The sequence below is a fragment of the Cryptomeria japonica genome, unplaced genomic scaffold (genome assembly GCF_030272615.1).
Source record: "Cryptomeria japonica unplaced genomic scaffold, Sugi_1.0 HiC_scaffold_180, whole genome shotgun sequence".
NCBI classification, from domain to species: Eukaryota; Viridiplantae; Streptophyta; class Pinopsida; order Cupressales; family Cupressaceae; genus Cryptomeria; species Cryptomeria japonica.
The window spans coordinates 133,270-152,187 of NW_026729002.1; the positions used below are offsets into that span (position 1 = coordinate 133,270).

General features: G+C 33.6%; 1 protein-coding gene across 2 annotated transcripts; it reads right to left on the bottom strand.

Moving 5' to 3' along the window:
• Nucleotides 1–7,574: 7,574 nt before the first annotated feature.
• Nucleotides 7,575–14,650, bottom strand: LOC131867722 (laccase-3-like). Of its 2 annotated transcripts, XM_059215527.1 has the most exons (6): nucleotides 14,462–14,650; nucleotides 13,431–13,582; nucleotides 12,946–13,190; nucleotides 9,026–9,154; nucleotides 7,993–8,943; nucleotides 7,575–7,893 (listed from the first exon to the last, which is right to left on the bottom strand). In XM_059215527.1, the coding sequence occupies exons 1-6, from the start codon at nucleotides 14,570–14,572 to the stop codon at nucleotides 7,763–7,765; spliced, it is 1,719 nt and encodes a 572-aa protein (XP_059071510.1). In that variant the 5' UTR covers nucleotides 14,573–14,650; the 3' UTR covers nucleotides 7,575–7,762. The 2 variants fall into 2 exon arrangements, with proteins under 2 accessions (XP_059071510.1, XP_059071511.1); XM_059215528.1 differs by lacking the exon at nucleotides 13,431–13,582 and having other exon boundaries at nucleotides 14,462–14,640.
• Between the last annotated feature and the right edge of the window lie 4,268 nt (nucleotides 14,651–18,918).

Sequence of the window (18,918 nt, forward strand, 5' to 3'; positions counted from 1 at the left end):
AATACCAAAACTGGAGAAAACAAATGAAACAATATCAAACAATTCAGTGATAAACTCTATCCGTGTCCAAACTGGTCTCTATTAGTCATTGAAACATCAATCCTTATCAAAAAATGTTAGTTGTCAGTCATTGAAACTTTGTCTGTCTGAATCTCGTCTCTATCCAATCCTCTATCATACAAATTCCTGATCTTGTCAGTCAAAACAGTCAAAGTTTCCTAGATCAGTCTACAACAAGCCTAAAACTAGTTATCATCCTCCTGAGCATAAACAACCTTGATAGTGTACCTCTGTTGTTGCATTGCATGATTTTGTCGATCATCTCTAAGCTAGTTCAAACAAACATCTTACCAAACCTAAGTTAACTTAGATAATGTCTTACATAGGATAGATCATTCCTGAAACCAGACCAGATCTTACGTTACTTCTCTCAATCACTACGTTAAATGAACTACTAGCTACAATTTGATCTTGACTTCTGCAACACATCTCACTCTCGGTCCTGTCAGTTAAAAATGCCTATTCAAACCAAAAGGTCTTCTAATTTTTTTGACAAAAGTAAGAATCTCATGGATACCTTAGCTCCAATTCCCATGGCTACCTATGCTCAAATGCTTCAAGATATAAAGAAAAAAATATATGACATGGAAATCCAACAAAATAGATCAATGACTCCATTTGAAAAACAAATGTATGATATCAAGTGTGAGAAACTTCAAGAAGTGCTAAAACGATTATGTGATTTGTCAACCAAATACCAACAAATCATTGACAATCAAAAGCCAAATCTCAAACAAGCTCACAAGACACCTTCACCAAGACAAAAAGACATCTATTCCCTAGATAGACAATTTACACCTTTGGGGCAATCTATTGAGTCCGCTTTGGAAGAGCTTATTAAGAACAATCTTATCATATTGCCTAAAAAGACTGCATGGGGATGGGAATTTGTAGCGTCATAAATTGTATGCACTTGCTAGGGTGGTACAATTTCACACCTAGTTTAGCACCCGCCTTGGCGCATTTTTCATTTTGCATTGCATTTCCCCTTTAGCACTTAATTAATCAAATTAATTAGGTCTAAGGTTCTATTTCATCATCTCCACATCATAAAGTCGGGCCCTTTTTCATTAAAGTGTGCCCCTTTCATTTTATTCCTCCAATACAGCATTTAATCAAAAACCCTAATTAGGTCCTATTTTGAACTTAGGGGCTTGATTTCAGGGGTCAAAACATCTCGAAATCACCTGTAACTTCAGGAGTCTCTCTAAAATCATCATATCCGATAGCCCTGAAAATTTGGTGAAAATTTGTCGGGACCATGGCGCCCGAAGTGCACACGGTCCCGAACATTTTTCTCGAAATTTTAGGAGCACAATCCAATCATAAAATAAAGCTTAACCCCAAGAAATTGGTGGGAGATTCAATCTCTAGGTCGGCCAAAAGATGGAATTAAGACCTAGGGTTTCATACATAAGAGCTCTCTTTCTTCATTTGAAAGGATCGAAATTTTGGTTTCAGGAACCTCATATGCAGCAAAAGAGTAGATATTTGAAGACTTGAGCAACATTCAACATTCATTCATCAATAATTCATCAATTTCATTCATCCACTTAGGGCTTGGAAGACATTGAAAAGCAATAGGGGATCATCGACTGAAGATTGGCTTGTACCCCTCCCTTGGGGTTGGGTATGATTTCATGTTGTTTTCATGTCTTTGCATGAGCTTCATTATATCATTTGCATTCATGCTTTAGATCACTTTGCATCTTGATTTGGAGCATTCACATTATCATTTACAAGCAATTAGGGTTTACTTTCTAGGTTGCTCTAGTTTGCTTACTTGCATTTTAGGATCTTGCACACACACAAGGTCTGCACACACATTACTGTTACAATACAACTTGGCTATTCGTGGAGGTGGAAATCACCAAAGCGAGGGTTTGACTAAGGCAAAACCCTCTATAGCCGCCTAAAACACCTTTTCAGATATAAGTGCAGATTTCGGGATTCAGACGACGCCGCAAGTTGCAGATCCGGAAGAAGCAGACGGAGACCGAACCATACACAAAGTTTTAGAGAAAAAGACCAGGATAGGGGCGTGGGGCGCCCTGGTCCTGCTAGGATAGGGGCGCTGGGCGTCCTGGTCCCTGGGACAAAGGTGCTGGGCGCCCTGGTCCCTCTGTCAAACAGCAAGTTTTCGACAGTTCGGACAGCTTTCCAGGTTGCAAGACAGTAGTTTCAAGAGCAGTTTTAGGGGCAGAATCAGGACAGTGGTGCCCGCGCCCCTGTCCCAAACATTTTCACTCAGATTTTGACTCCGGGTACGCATTTGCATTCTTGTCTAGTCCTTGTGTTTACAGCTTTCCATAGTTTAAGTTCAATTCTGCAATCTTGTTATTAGTTCATACTTGCACTTTGGGGTTAGGGATTGAACTTGCATCATTTTATCTTTCAATTACAACAAATGAATAGAAATCCTAATAGGTAGCCTGTGGCTCTCTCTTTCACAAAAAGAAGTAGCCAATTGTGTGATACCTCTAGGCTCTTTCGTATTCCACAATGTGTGTCAAAAGTTAGGATTAGGGTTTTTGATTAAATGATGTATTGGAGAAATAAAATGAAAGGGGTACACTTTAATGAAAAAGGCCCCGACTTTATGATGTGGAAGATGATGAAATAGAACCTTAGACCTAATTAATTTGATTAATTAAGTGCTAAAGGGGAAATGCAATGCAAAATGCAAAATGCTTCCCACAGGGCTTTGCAACTTCACATTGTGAGTGTGCCCCTGTTACAAATGAATTGTACTTTAATCGACATAGATGGTCTATGATGGCTTTTTTGTAAGACTATATGGTTTTATTACATATATTGTACTTTAATCGACATATAACAATATCCAAGTGGTGGTTGGCATGAGCTTGAATATGGTAAGTTGTATGCATCTTGAAGTTGAATATGATATGTTGTATACATCTTGAAGTTGAACTTTGATTAGACTTTGTCAGCATTTGATGAATCATAAATGTCATGTTTCATTATTAATCTTGTGAGTGTGAGGTGTAGGAATAATAACTAATTGAGAACATCAATTCAAATCCATAATATAGAGGATACTAATTTATTTATTGCAGTTTAGTGCAGAACTTATTTATTTTTTCTAATAATGAAATAGGTACAACTGTATTGAGATAAAATGAAGCTTTTATGAAGATGTCGCATTGGCAAATTGGTCTATATTATAATACACAAGACATAAGTAAAATCAAAACGCTCTCGTCAAATCCTTTCAAATTCTATGTTAACTTTTGACTCATTACTGTATGTTGGGAGAGGGAAGAGTGTGTGGCTTCAGGGTACAGTTTTGGACTTGATGCATATTGCATAAATCTCAAGGCTTCAACTTGATTATCATTAAAGGTTTCTAATTGTTTACAAAATATCCTTTCATATCCCTTCATGGATGTCACATGCGTAGGGTATGACCCTGAGCGTTCAATCGAGTGGGGGGAAAAATAGGAGCATGCGTAGGGTAATAATGGTTAACTGGACATGTTAGAGCCAATGGTTCATCATCACAATGAGCAAAAGGAGAAATCGGCCATGCAACAACATTCCATTGAGTGAGACTGACGATTTTTTCACCAACCAAAAAATTGCTGCCCTAATAAAACCGTAGGGCAAATTGAAAAACTGAGATAGGATTTCGTAGGGACCCCTCTTGTGGCCCATAGGTTCAAACGGATCATTTTTAGGTGCCATGGATTCCAAGTTAGGGCCCATCAAAGTTTGATAATTTTGAGCACTTAGGGCACTCAAGGGACGACGCCGGTAGGGTATGACCCCAAGCGTTTGATTGAGTGGAAGGGAAAAATAGGAGCATGCGTAGGGTAATAATGCCTAACTGGACATGTTGGAGCCGATGGTTCATCATCACAACAAGCAGAAGGAGAAATCGGCCACACGACAACATTCCATTGAGTGAGACTGACGATTTTTTCGCCAACCAAAAAATTGCTGCTTTAATAAAATCGTAGGGCAACTTCAAAAACTAAGATAGGCTTTCATAGGGACCCCTCTCATGGCCTCATAGGTTGAAACGGATCATTCACAGGTGCCACATATTTCAAGTTAGGGCCTGTCAAAGTTTGACAATTTTGAGCACTTAGGGCGCTCAAGGGATGACGCTGGTAGGGTATGACCCCGAGCGTTTGATCGAGTGGGGGGGGAAAATAGGAGCATGTGCAGGGTAATAATGCCTAAATGGACATGTCGGAGTTGACGGTTTGTCATTGCGACGAGCATATTGAGAAATCGGCCATGCGACAACATTCCATTGAGTGAGACTGACGATTTTTTCGCCAACCGAAAAATTTTTGCCCTAATAAAATCATAGGGCAACATGAAAAACTGAGATAGACTTTTGAAGGGACCCCTCTCGTGGCCTCTTAGGTTTAAACATAATGTTTGCAGGTGCCACGGATTCCGAGTTAGGGCCCGTCAAAGTTTGACAATTTTGAGCACTTAGGGCGCTCAAGGGACGACACTGGTAGGGTATGACCCCGAGCGTTCGATCAAGTGGGGAGGAAAAATAGGAGCATGCGTAGGGTAATAATGCCTAACTGGACATGTCGGAGCTGATGGTTCATCATCACGACGAGCAGAATGAGAAATCGGCCATGTGACAACATTCCATTGAGTGAGACTAACGATTTTTTTGCCAACCAAAAAATTGTTGCCCTAATAAAACTCCAAGCGTTCAACTGAGGTGGGAGGCAAAATAGGACCATGCATAGGGTAATAATGAATTGTATCAAGTATTTTCATTAAATGAATTGTATTGTTCATGAAATGTATTGTTCATTGAATGAATTGTATTGTATTGTTGATTAAATGAATTGTATTGTTCATAAATTGTATTGTTCATTATAAAAACAACACTTACGATGAAATGAAATGAATTGTATTTTTCATTAAATAGCCATTATTAACCATTGTTAATTATTGGAATGAAGATTAAAGATTTCCATGATAACACCACGCACAGATGAGCAACAATTTATATGATCGAATATCAACTTTTGTATATATAAAAATGTCAAATGATTACAAATGTATGTCCATACATAAATATGGCATAAATGCCAACTGAAACAAAATAAAAATTGGATATCCGATTTGCATAGGTAATTACCAGGCCAGGGTGTACTGACACCCAAGCCAAGCAAAAAGTCAACACGGATTTTCGCGTTTTTAGGTGAGTGAAGAAGGCTATTTTTTTCACATCGCCACTTTTTGGCCCCCCTTGATCCTACACTAACCCATATGGACATAGCTTTTTGAATTTGGCAAAAGGAAGAACTCTCCCAATACCACCATTTCTTGTCCTTTTCCTAGAATTAGTTTTCCTAACCCTTTCTTAGTCACTCTTACTATTTTTCCTTGGAATAGACTAAATATGGGGGATGACCTCATCTAAATAGAGCCATATAATTGTGATAGGTTCAAGTTAAATGGTAATCTCTAGCTTGATGTTGTGAAAGGTAGTCTTGCATCCTATGTTGAGGGTATGAAGGGTTTTGACCCTTCTCTCTTGAAACAGTTTGCTTAGTCCTATAATTAGGGAAACATTAGTATTAGGGATGTGGCTTAAGAACCTCATCTATGGAGTCTATTTCTACTACTACTAGTCTCATTGCGGAAGGTATGACCTTCCCTAAAAAACTTAAGGGACAATACCAAACTAATTTCAAGAGGTTCCTAGAGCCAAGTGAAAATTTTGCTCGCCTGCAAAATGGTTTCAACATAGAAGATATTCAAACATTTCCACTCCTACTTATTTTCAATCATAAATCATCTCAGGTACAATTTGAAAATGAACTCCCCTTGCTAGATGTTTTCTTGTATTTCCTAGTCTGTTGTTGTGGCTAATTCCATGAATGTTCTCCCCTTGTATTAGGGGTTAATCCTAAGTCTTTATAATTTCCATGTGGCTTTGGCCCCTACTACTGGGCCCTCCATTGGTCATGGAGCTTTCTCAAATCCCTAATTGAAAGGTCAACCCTAGTGTGAGGACTACCCCCAAGTCTAAAGGGATACCTACCCATGTTAATCCCAACCAATCTACCAAAAAGAAGAACTTCCTTGCCTCTCCTCTTAAATAAACTATTGTCAAAGTGCAAGATGAGGAGGAATTTGCTTCTAAAGACTTAATTTCTTCTTGTTCCACAAACTCTAAGTGAACCGTGAACAACCACAATGTGAAATTTTTTGCCCCTTCTTCACCTTCTTCAAGGGTTCCCTTCCTCCCTCCCTCGTCGATTCCCCCAAGAAGTGAGATTTAACAAAAAATATTGAGAAGATTAATGATCTCCGTCATGCCTAAAATAAGCAAAATTACATCATTTGTTGGCCCCTTGATCAATTTAATATTGCTAAGAATAAAATCAATAGGTTGGAGGCTTTGGTCGAGGTTGTCAATAGAGCATTGAGTTGGACAATGGAAGATAAAGATGAAAGAGTTTAGTTGGAAACTAATGATCTGATGGAGAGGCTTGAGAAATGCCCCAAGATAATTTGTAGGAGAAAATTAAGGCTCTAAGTGACAACGTGGATTGAAGAGAGAATAGGAAGGGGACAAGTAGGGTTATTATGGAGCTATAGGGCAATCAAGAGACCTTTAAGAGGAAACTAGAAGAGATGGTAGCTCTCAAAAATGAAATGATGAGAAAATTTTTGGTTTCTTTGCAATCTATCCATGAAGAGATTGATAGGAGACATGCGAAGAGGAAGCACTACCTGGATATGACCTTTGACAATGCTTTGGAACCTAGTGAGTACATGGTCAAGGCTACTTTGGAGTCCCCTTCTATCTCTTCAAGTAAAGGTTCAAACAAAAGATTTATCTTTTTCATAGAAAGTGAAAGTACTTCACCAAGATTGGCAAGCTAAAAAAATCCCCACTAGATAGACCTTATGTTTGTGTCTTCTATGGGCAGCATTGGTTTTTGGGTATCCTTTGGTTTCTGGTTTAGTTTAGTTTTCTTTTGTTGTTTCTATTTGTTAGTTGGTTCTAGTCCCTTTTTGTAAGCTAGTTTGGTTGTTGGATGCTCTCACTCCTCATGAAATCCTTGGTCTTAGCATTATGGCTATTATATAAAGGTTCACGCCTATCCTATTTTATCTAATTAGAACGATTAAATTATTAATGAATAAAAAAAAAATTATGATTTCAAAAAGTATTGAAAAAATAGAAATTCAATTTTTAAAATAATCTAATACATATTTACAAGATTACATTATATAAACTCTTTTATAAAAATCAATTTTAAAAATAGGTGTTTGAACAATAGTAATATTTTTTAAATAAAAATATATTGTTTTGTTATAATGAGTTGGGAGGATAAATAAGTTTGAAAATAGATATTTAAAATATTTAAATTATGTTAAATATCACCTAACATTTTTCGTCATATATATTATGAATATAGTTATTCTTAAGAACTCAATTTTCAAAATTTTAACCAATTAAATTCAAAACGAAAAATATTTGTAATTACTAAATTTACAAATTTACTTTAAAAAAATAATATTTTTCAATAGAAAAACTACTAATTTCTAATTTGTTATCCAATACAATTATTAATAACTAGTTAAATAATAGTTATTACAATAATATTGCCTCATGGCAAAATACTTATAACAAGGTGGTGAAATTAAAGACTACTATTGACTGATTGAGATGACATGGTTTGTGGAGCTAGCATTTCGGGAGTTTAGGAGGAGGCTTCTCCAAACTTGCCAAATTGCCATGGCCATTCTTCACCACGAAGACCATATTCAATCCCCATGTTAGATGATCATCAAAATGACAGTGCACAAACCAAACACCTGCAAAAATCATGGTTTTTCACATGTTCTTCAGTTTTTAATTTTAAGATATGCATCATTAATTTTGAGAGAATAATTGAAAGCTATATGTTTTGTCACCTGGATTGTCAGCTTTGAATCTGATAGCAGTCCACCCACCAACAGGAACTCCCACAGTATTCCGTTCTGGTGGATCAACCAAATTGAATGTGAGAGGATCTGTTCGAGCATTGTAGTTACCAAATCCCTCTCCCACAACATAAAAATCATAACCATGAATATGCATTGGATGGTCATCAGGCTGGAAGATATTCGTTGCTTGGAACACCACTTGAACTGTAGCATTATAATTTAGCACTTTAACTTTTGTTCCAGTGATTGGTGACCAAAGACTTCTGGGTATATTGTCACTTGTATAATTAAACACAATTGGTGGGTTTGAAGGAAAATCAGTGGTAAAGACACCATTAATACCAAAATAATAAGCTTGAAGTATGGCTATATCTGGCAGGACAAAAGATACATTGTTCATACTAGCAGTTACTCTGGTATTGTTGGGGCCTTGACAGTTGGTGGTCACGTTAGTTCTACAGGGAAATAAACCAAGTCCTATTGTTATTAGGAGTTTCTCATCAATGTTCTGGGGAACTTCTATTGGGTGCTCTTTTGAAGCTAGGCTTCGTAATCCTTTATTAAATTTAGTGACAGTTGCAGTGTCATTGTATGTTGGAAATTGTGGAAGAGATGGGGTGGCAGATGAGTGAGAACCCACATAGCTAAGAATGGCAGTTGTTGTGGTGTTATCAAAGAATCCAATAGATTGGGTAGTGTATACATTGGCAGCAATGTAGTATTTGGCTATTGCTTGATTGGCGGTGAGAAGAACATCTGCAGTTTGGCCAGGGGTTATAAGCATTATGTCTGTTGTGTATGGTTTTGTGTAGCAAACATCTAAGGCTACCACTGTGAAATTGTGTGATGCAATCTTGAAAAAGAGGTGATTATTGACTGCAGCATTAACAATACGTAGAAGGTACGTTTTTCCTCGTTGTACAGAGATTTTAGTTGTTCCTGCATGTAAGCAGTTAGTTCATCAACTCCATGTTGAGTACCTGACATTAGAGTTCATCTGTAACTGAAAAGTACTCTATACCTGATTTGGAGCAAGAATAGAGATCTCCTGGCTGACCATTGATGAGAAAGGCATCGGATATATTAGGTGCACTTCCTGTTTGAATTAATAGCCTTTCGACCGCTTCAGGATCTTTGTTCCACCATTCTCCTGTTTAAAAAAAGTAGGTCATATTATGGATCTCTAAAGAAAATAAAAATAAATAAAATAATCAATCTATAAATTAGAGTTGACTTCAATAGTATTCTTATTAACTTAAAATTTAATAAAGTTGCGTTTAAGGTTGTTCACCTACATGTACTTCTTGATGAGTAGAGTAATGCATCTTGTGTTGCCAAAGTTTCCTTCTCACAAAGATTAGTCCCCTCTTTGAGGTTGTTGGTGTAGGTATAGTCATATTTTTATGGTTTTTATCTATCTTTATATAGAATTTCAGACGTAATAATCATGGTTGGTTTTTATAGCTTCATAGTTTCATTGGTCATCTATTTGTTCACAAACTTCAAAAAAGGTGTTCCTAATTTATTAAATAATGAAAATTTTGTTTTTCTCATCAAGAATAAATCTTAGCTATCAAATAGAGAACATCTTAATAAAGAAGGTATTAAATTATAAATGAAGAGCTAGTTCTAAATATCTAAGACATTCTTCATGGTTATTTCATTTTTTCTTATTCAACTTATAACTTTTATTGTTTAATAATTTGATTACCGATCATTTTATCTCATATATTAGTAATGTTCACTTAAAACCTACTATATAGAAACTTCAAAATTTGGTATATTCTTACTATCCTTTATTGTGTTGAATTTGATGTCATTATTTATAATCCTGATATGTACATATAAAAAAAGAAAAAAACAAGATAAAAATGAATAAACTTATTTCTAAAAATAAGATGAAATGGAAATAAACAAGCTTTCTTTTTATGACTACTTGTTAGTTCTAAATGTTTGTGACTTCTTTTGGATGAAAAGTAATTAAAATATATTTATTCTATTATACATTTACGCACCAAGGGTGGCTACAAAATTAATAACTCGTCCTTTTTTTATGTATACTAAATTTATGTTTTTCTCAAATATTTTCATGAATATAGATGTATATGTTAATAATGTTGTGCTTGATGTTGTCCACTTACAAGTGCTTCTTGATAACTAGAGTAATGTTTTAGTCCATCTACAAATACTAACTTCTCCCTCTTACAAAGATTAGTCCCCTCCTTGAGATTGTTGGCATGAGCATAGCTAAAATGATTGTGGACATGATTATCATGCTTTTTATCTACCCCAACATAGAACTTCAGACATAGTATTCATGGTTGGTCTCCATAGCTTCGCCAAACTTTTGTCTAATCATAGCCTCATGAAAAGGGTACTCCTAATTGATTAGACAATGATGAATTTGTTTCTATTGGTGTTAATTGTATCTCCCACCAAGAATAAAATATAGCTATAAAATAAAGAACATATTAATCAAGAAAGAATTGCTATAAACAAAGAGCTAGTTCTTGATAGCTAAGACCTTTCCCATGGCTATGACCTATCTTTTCCTATTCTACCTAAAAATTTTGATTACTTATCATTTTATCTCCTCTTTTAATATGTTCAATTAAAACTTAACCATATAGAAATTTCAAAATTTTGATACCTTTATACCATCCTTTATTGTGTCGAGTTTAACGTCACTATCCATATTATTTTCATTTGGATATAATACAATAAAACAAGATAAAAATGAATAAAATTTTAGCAGTTCAAATAAAATGAAATGGAAATGAGAAAGTGTTATTTTTTCTTCTGTTTTTAACTAATCGATAGTTCTAAACAAAACCCTTATGATCATGAAATACTCTAGCCTCTAGTTATTAAGATAATTCTTGTCAATCATAGCTCTAATTTTACATATATGTTAATGTGTAATGAAATCACACAATTTTTGGGTGGAAAATATAAAAAATAATTTTTTTGAATTGAGTTTAAATTAACAAAATGCATAAATGTCCTTTTTAAAGGACATGTCATTGAGAAATAGGAGGATAGAGAGATTTTTCTTTGAATTGGTGAATAGGTAATTAGTAAAAAAATTGTTTTATATTGTTGGGTTTTCTTTTTCCTGTATGTGTACATTAAGATATGATTAAATTGCATTAGTACCTTTTAAATCATGTAATCAAGAATTGGAAAGTCCATCAATATGATTTTGGTAGGCTTACTTTTGTTTAACATATATGGCATCAATGAAAACTACTAAATATTAAAAAAAAAAAAAGACAATTTTTAATTGAACTACAATATTTGTTGCATTTTGTTAGCATAATAACTCGAGTGGAGTTCAAATCTTAATATAATTTATATATTCTAGAATTTTTTAGAACATAAAAACTATTTGGGATAGTTGCACTATTAAATTTTCATGGATTAGTTAGGTGTTGAATTGAAGACATCCCATTTGCTACTAGGTTGTTCTACCACTAAACTACAAGCCCTCATGACAATTGGTCCATCTTTATTTGGGTATGACTCATTTTCCAACATCCCCCTTGAGCCAAACAATAGATTCTTATTGATCCTATCTTGGTCTAGTTTTGTTGACCTTGGCTTTTATATCATGTTAAATTTATGGACTAGCTGGGAGGTAAACCTAAGACTTTTTATTTTCTATTGAGAGTGTTGTACCATTGAAGTTATGACAACACAAATACTAACAATAGTATAAACTATATGTGAGTAATATAATTTAAAATATAATATTAAATGTCATCAACTAACTTGTGTTTTAAATCTTGATCCTATTAGAAAAGTAATTTACAACATAATTGTCACTTTTATATGGATCCATAACTATGTTTAGCACCGAATATGATATATTTATAGCAACTAAATTCAATGAATTCTAATTACTTTAAATCAAGTAAGCTTTCCAAAGTTAGAAAAGTAAAATTTTATCTAATCAATAAGCTAGCAATTATTAGCAAACATACTCAAAAAAATGTGAGATCTCAAATTCTATTTATTTAAGAGTTGGAATATTTTATTTTACAACTATTTTATTTCCTACAAACATATATAGACACATAAAAATTAAATCAATTGAGAGTTATTTATTTTATTGGTGAACCATTTTACTTGTAATATTCTATAAATTGAATTTTAATTTTTATGTATATGATCTCAATACAATACTTCATGCTATATTGTCACTAAATGTCTCTCAACATAATAACTAGTTTTTCTTTATTTATTTTCGGTTAATTTTTCTATTTTGAAAAAAGTGAGTTGTAATGTGAATAGCTATCAAAGCATTCACAAAAAATAATCACATCTATATCTTTAAAAAAATAGAACAAAGAGAAAAAAAACATAAATATTTTTCTAATATTTATTAAAATATTATTTTGTCTCGATTTCTTTTTTAAGAAATATATACTTAATTTGTGAGGATATTATTTTAATATATATATTTATTTGTTCTAAAGCTATTGAGTTATTGCATAAAAATGTCAAAACAAAAGAGTTTTACAAAAAAAAAATTAAATTACACATTTTATAAAAAATTATAATTAGTAGTATATATAACGCATAAGTATTTGTTCCTGAAATTTAAATAGAAGAATACTATATTAATAAAAAACAAATGTAAATGTAAAAAATAAAAGAAAAACGGAGAAAGCAATTAACAATTTACAAAGCTTCCTTGATTCTTTTGGTCGTCTCATATTTTATTGATATATGCTTAATGCTTTTTATCTTTCCTTCCCTACAAGAATCTGATGAACCCTTAATCAGAATAATTTATAAAGCTTTCTTTACTAATATAAGAGTATTTTTTTAATTCTAAACAGCAGTGTTATTTTCAGCAAACTTCTATTCATAAAAACAGGGAACTGATATAAAACAGGATATTAGTCTAAAACAGAGGATTTCAACAATTTTGATTACCTAACACGATGGGAAACTCTGAATAGGGTTGAGGAAACGGATAAGAGCTTCCTTTCTTTGGATAGATAACTATTGCTCCGTGAACTGTTGCACGCAGCCACGAGACATGGGCATGCCACCACAAGGTTCCTTCCTGTGCAATAATCCTGAATTTGTACGTATATTTTACTCCTGCTTGAATCGGGCATTGAGTTATATACCCTGCTCCATCAGCCCATGCTGTGCGAATCTGTCTCACTCCATGCCTGAAAAGCAAACGTTTGCAACCAGTTTGTTACCACAAATAGAAAAGTGAAATGATAAGGGCAATAAAACGGAATTTGAAAACGTTTTGCATCAGAAACAGTCTAAATATAGCACGATTTTTATATACAATTAATGATATTAATTTGATTTACTATTAATACTACATACGCCAAGAAACAGCCGTATAGAAGCATAGAAGTGTGACATGTCAGTGTGAAGCATTGAGAGACACGATTTACCAGTGGATGGTGGCATTGTAATTGGATTTGTTGATCGTTTTAACTCTAACACTGTCGCCATTGTGTACATACAGAGTAGGACCAGGGAACTCTCCATTCACTATGACTCTGCTATGCGTCTGACATAGCCTAGTAATAGGTGTTGATTCAATCTGGCCAAATCCAAAGCAAAAATATATTTCCAGTATTAGGTACCACAAATATGCTATGATCTGTCTTAATGAATAAGATGCTGAGCATGGAAAAATATCATCAACGTTTAGATTAACCTACGGCGGGTTTAAAGAGTAGATTCTAAATATTGATTTAAATAGGCTGTTCATCGGACTGGCTGATCATGCATAGACTGGATCGATGTGGTTCAACTAGGCTGTTCATCGGACTGGTTGATCATGTATAGACTGGATCGATGTGGTTCAACTAGCACATTTTAAGTATTGATTTGTTTGGGTGGTATCTGAAATCATACTGGTTTTTTCAATAAAACCACTTTTTAGTCTTATATCAGAAGAGCCACCAATAAATCAAAGATTAGAGTGTGTTGTATAAACCAACTAAATTACAAATTAAAAATCGATTAACTAAAAAATAAGATGATGAATCTCCTTAACATATCTAGGATAATAGCTCTTGATAATGAATAGACTAATTCAGAACTGGTTTAAATAGCACATTCTAATTTGTTTAAATTGTTCATCTAAATTAACACTGGTTTTTTCAATAGAATCCATTTTTCATTAATGTGATTTTAGATAAACAATTTAAACAAATCTTAAAGTATGATGTGTAAACCAAAGCACTAAATCATCTATCGAATAACAATAAATCAAAAATTATGATGATGAACTCCCTATTTCTTCTAGGAAAATAGCTCTGCATTCTGTATGTGTGATGAAGCACCTAAACAAATAAAAAATCCAACTACTTGAAAAGAATAAAATGATGAATCTTCTTAGCTTGCCTAGGATAATAGCTCTGTATTCTGCGTAATTGTTCAAAGCAACTTATCCACAGAGATACGAAGGACATACAACAAATGTGGAGTGATGAACGTGTGCTCTCGCTGAAGCATCGAACAAGGCAAGGAATGTAAGGAGCACAACTGAGGAGACCATCGAAAAATACCCTGAACATAACGACATTCTGAAAACCGAATGTCGTCTACTTTTTCTTGTCAGCCAAATTGCAGGAAGCAAATTTTGCAGTAATCAAAGGCAGAAAACCAAATATATGTGATGCTTTCTAAATAAAAATATTCTCCAAATCAATTTGTTGGAAATCTATGCTATGTTTTGTTGTCATTGATGTCAAACTTATTGTCACTGATGCCAATCTATCAGGTGTTGTCATTGATGTCACTATGTGTGTTAATAAAGAGGTAGTTGTATGTTGTTCAACTGTGTGGATGTTATAGATGAACCAAAAATGAGTGTTTGGATGTTGATACATTGTTTGGTGGTGATATTGAGAAAGAATGAAGTGTTTCTATAAGGCTATAATTGTGGAGGTTACAATAGGCTAGAAAGATTATTTAATGCCTTTATAGAAAAATACTCTGCATTCCTCCAGTTCTTGATGATGGTGGCTTCTGGTTCTAGATATAGTGTCTACATTTTGTGGATGTTGCACTATTATACTTCTAGGGTCTTAGTTAATCAGTTGATGAAGTTGGTTATGGCAATTTCATTACAGTGAGGTTGTCTATCAAGACTGGTCTAAAGAATGCTCTACATTAATTTATTGTGTTGATTCAAGTGTTGCGCTTGGTGGAAATGTTTATATGATTTGTGAAACATTCTAGTTAAAATTCTTTATATTGGTTTGATCGACAAGTGAATTTATGTTGTTTTGTGTTTAGTTCGATTAGTCATGTTGGTATTTAGTTGGCACAATTGATTTATCTTATTTGAATCATGCTCTTTTGGTTTGGATATTCTTTGGAGGCTGAGTTAGAATGTTTTTTATGGGTCTTACCATGGTGTGTAGATCCATAATGAGTAATTTGTATTGGGTGATGATTTCGGGCTTACGAGTTAATGTGCTTCATTGTTTCTCTTTACATGTTATGTGTGATGGCAACTTTGGAGGAAGTGTTAGCATTTGCAGTTTGTTGGAGCTAGCTTAGAAATATGTGTAGTGATGTATTTGGGTCCCCTTTATCTCTTAGAATGAACCACATTTATTGTTTTGGTCTCAGAAGATGAATTTATGTATATTCTATATGTGGCCAACCTTTTTTAGGGTTTCAATGTATAACCTTGTATAAATGGAAGTGCCAATGTGTAAATTTGTGAGTGGATTTTTGTGATTTGGATGTGAATGATATTGATGTAGGGACTTCGCAGGGTCATAGTTTTTGACTTGGTTGTCCAATTGGGCTAAAATTTGAGTTTTTTGGACTACTAACTGAACCTAGTGTTATAGGATGTCAACTCGGTCAACTTTTTAGGGCTGAATCCCTTCATCTTAGGCTTCAAAAAGAGATTTTTCTATTTTTTTTGAGTTTTTAGAAATTTGTTTTTTAGCTCTTTTGGAACTCGTAATCTTTATGAGGTTAGAAAGATGAAAATTTGTACTAATATAATGTTTTTAATATTTCTATAAGATTTCATGATTTTTGGGATAGATTTGAAAATTTCCATAAATGGCAAATTTTGGATTTTGTAAAAATCTGCCCAAAAAGGAAATTTTCAGTTTGCTCTTAAAAGAGGCCCTTTTTTTTAATTGTAATGGTATAAAGGTTTGAGTTTTAGAAAAAGAACATTGAAGGAAAATTGATCTATGCTTGTGTCATCTGTATGCTCGCATTAATGGTGTTGGTTGTGTTTTGATTGGCTATATTAGATATGCAAGTAACAAAGGTGCAAATTTCAATTTGTGATGATCTTTGATGATGATATCTTTATTACGATAACATGTTGAGACAGTGAATGAATTTGAACATATTTTACATGATATTATTTTCTTGACACAATGATTTGAGGACAATTTCATGATCAAGAGATCTTGTTCATTACAACTCAATATTCCCTATACCTGCTGGAAGATAGTGAGTACTTTGGCAACCTATGCAGTTCTTTGTATCTTGCCTTGAGACCGTGTGACTCAATATGTAAGTCCCTTGTATCTTGCCTTGAGATTGCGTGCCTCAAAATGTAATTCCTTTGTGTCTTTCTCTAAGGTTGTGCACCTTAGTTTTGCAAGTCCAGTTAGGTGTAGTTAGCTCCTTGGCATTGAGTTTAAAAAATTGTAATTAGTTATTCATAGTGTGAGTATGATTCTCACTATGTTTTTTCCCTCCTTGAGTTCTCCATGTAATTATGGTGTTATTGTGTGCATTGTTCTTTATGTTTTCATAATCCATAAATACAAAGATAAGTTAATTGTGGTTTCAAGTTTAAAGGATTATAAGTTCGTTCTTTAAAGGTCCAGACTGATTCACCCTATCCTCTCAGTCATGTGGTATGTTCAACATAATTCACTAATATAGATTACTACATGTTCACTTCATTTTTCATTAATGCTACTTATAAAGAACATCTTACCCAAAAAAAAATCATATAATTAATCTCATTAGAGAGGTGAGTGCAACGAAACGGGGAGCCACATGGGGGGTTAATTCTTTTTCCTAAAATAACTAAATGTAATCTTGAATGGTAAAATTTAGCAATCTTATGTAGATACAAATGAAAGCATATATCAAGCTGAATAAAATTAACATATTCTACTCACAATATAAGAAACACATTGACTAAGCATAAGAGTTAACAAAATATAAATTCAAAACTAATGAAATATCACTAATACCAACCCTTTTTGCACCAATACATGGTGGTTATACTCAAAGATAATGTGTGAGTATACATATACTAGAAACAAAAATATTGCATAAGGAGTCACATGTAAAAATTGCTTCGGTTGCATCTAATTTGTAGATTTCTGGAGAAGGGAATGGATGGGTCAAATTGATTCAAAGTATCAAGGACTCTCATTGATTGAGATAATTAGGCTAACATGGAGAGAACAAGTGTCTACATAAGGTTGGTGGATGTGGATAAGTCTTTAAGATTTAAGCAAAAATAACGGTTAAGGGTTTCCTTAGAAGAAGTGAATGGATGAGATGGTAGGGGTACATTGGAATACCTTTGGGGTGCATGATTTTTTTATGCACATAATTTTTACCAAGGCCCATGTCACATTTACAAACACCGATACTTGTGTAAGAAGACTCATGTCTATATGTATAATTTTGGGGGATGTACAAGGTTAATAAATTAATCAAGATTATGAATGGATAAGTGAGAGTTAGTGAACTAATTATGTTTAACCCACTAAATGAGAAGTGCATTAAATAGATTTTAGTTAACAATTGTTTCTTCTGTAATGTATGCCCCAATTTTTTTTCAAAGTACCCAATTGTTGTATGAAGGTTCAGTGTTTGTGTTTTTTCCTGATTTATTTCTTTGAACTTCTCACTTGCCATTCATGATTTAATAATATGAAATGGAATATAAAAATTTGCAAGAAAGCATACAAAATAACTCACTAAGTAGCAGCATTCAATACTCCAATAATAAATTTTTATTATTGATATTTCAAGAGAAGATTACAAACATATATAATAGATTTAAAAAATGATTTCAGACTTGGGAATTGAGGCATACCAACAACATATCAAACTCCACAAAGCACACACACAATAAGAAGTACGACTCCTAATTCACTTAAATCCCCAACTTTATATACTTTGAATCTCGGTGGTACTGTAGCAATTTTACTATCCATGGCTACTGTAGCAAAATCACTATTCGTGGCTATTGTAGCAAAAACACTATTCACAGTTACTGTAATAATAGATACCAACTTCTGATATGCACTTCAAACCCTTGTAAAAAATCTTTGTAAACTCGACAATGAAGCCCACTATGTTTCTTGGATGAAAACACCCCATAATCCTCTTGACAATGTCTTCCAACAATGAAGAGAATGCTAACAAAGAGGGATTTTGTCCTCGAAGCCCAATAAATCAGATTTCCAAGAAATCCAACAACATAATATTAATCATATCCTAGCATGCTAAATGGAATCTCTTCCATATTTTTTATAACGTTCTCACAAGAGTCCATTCCTTAATTTTGTCAATGTGGGATAAAAAATAACTCCCTTTATGTAACTTACGTCTTTGATGTACTATAAAATAAAGGGGACTCTTTTATTTAAATATTTCCCACAAACTATAGTATATGCATCAATAAAGTTAAATATTTAAATTTACCTTTATAAAATAGCTTTATTAATTCACAATAAATGATATCAATGATAAATAACACTTCTTGTCGATTTTAAACAATTACCATCGACATGTCACTGCCACTAGATGTCCAACCATATCCAAAATTACTTACTATAAATAGTAAGTATGCCTAAAAATGCCTCAAAACCCCTCATAAAATAGTAGTTGAAACTGTCTAGGCCAAATGGCCTTTAA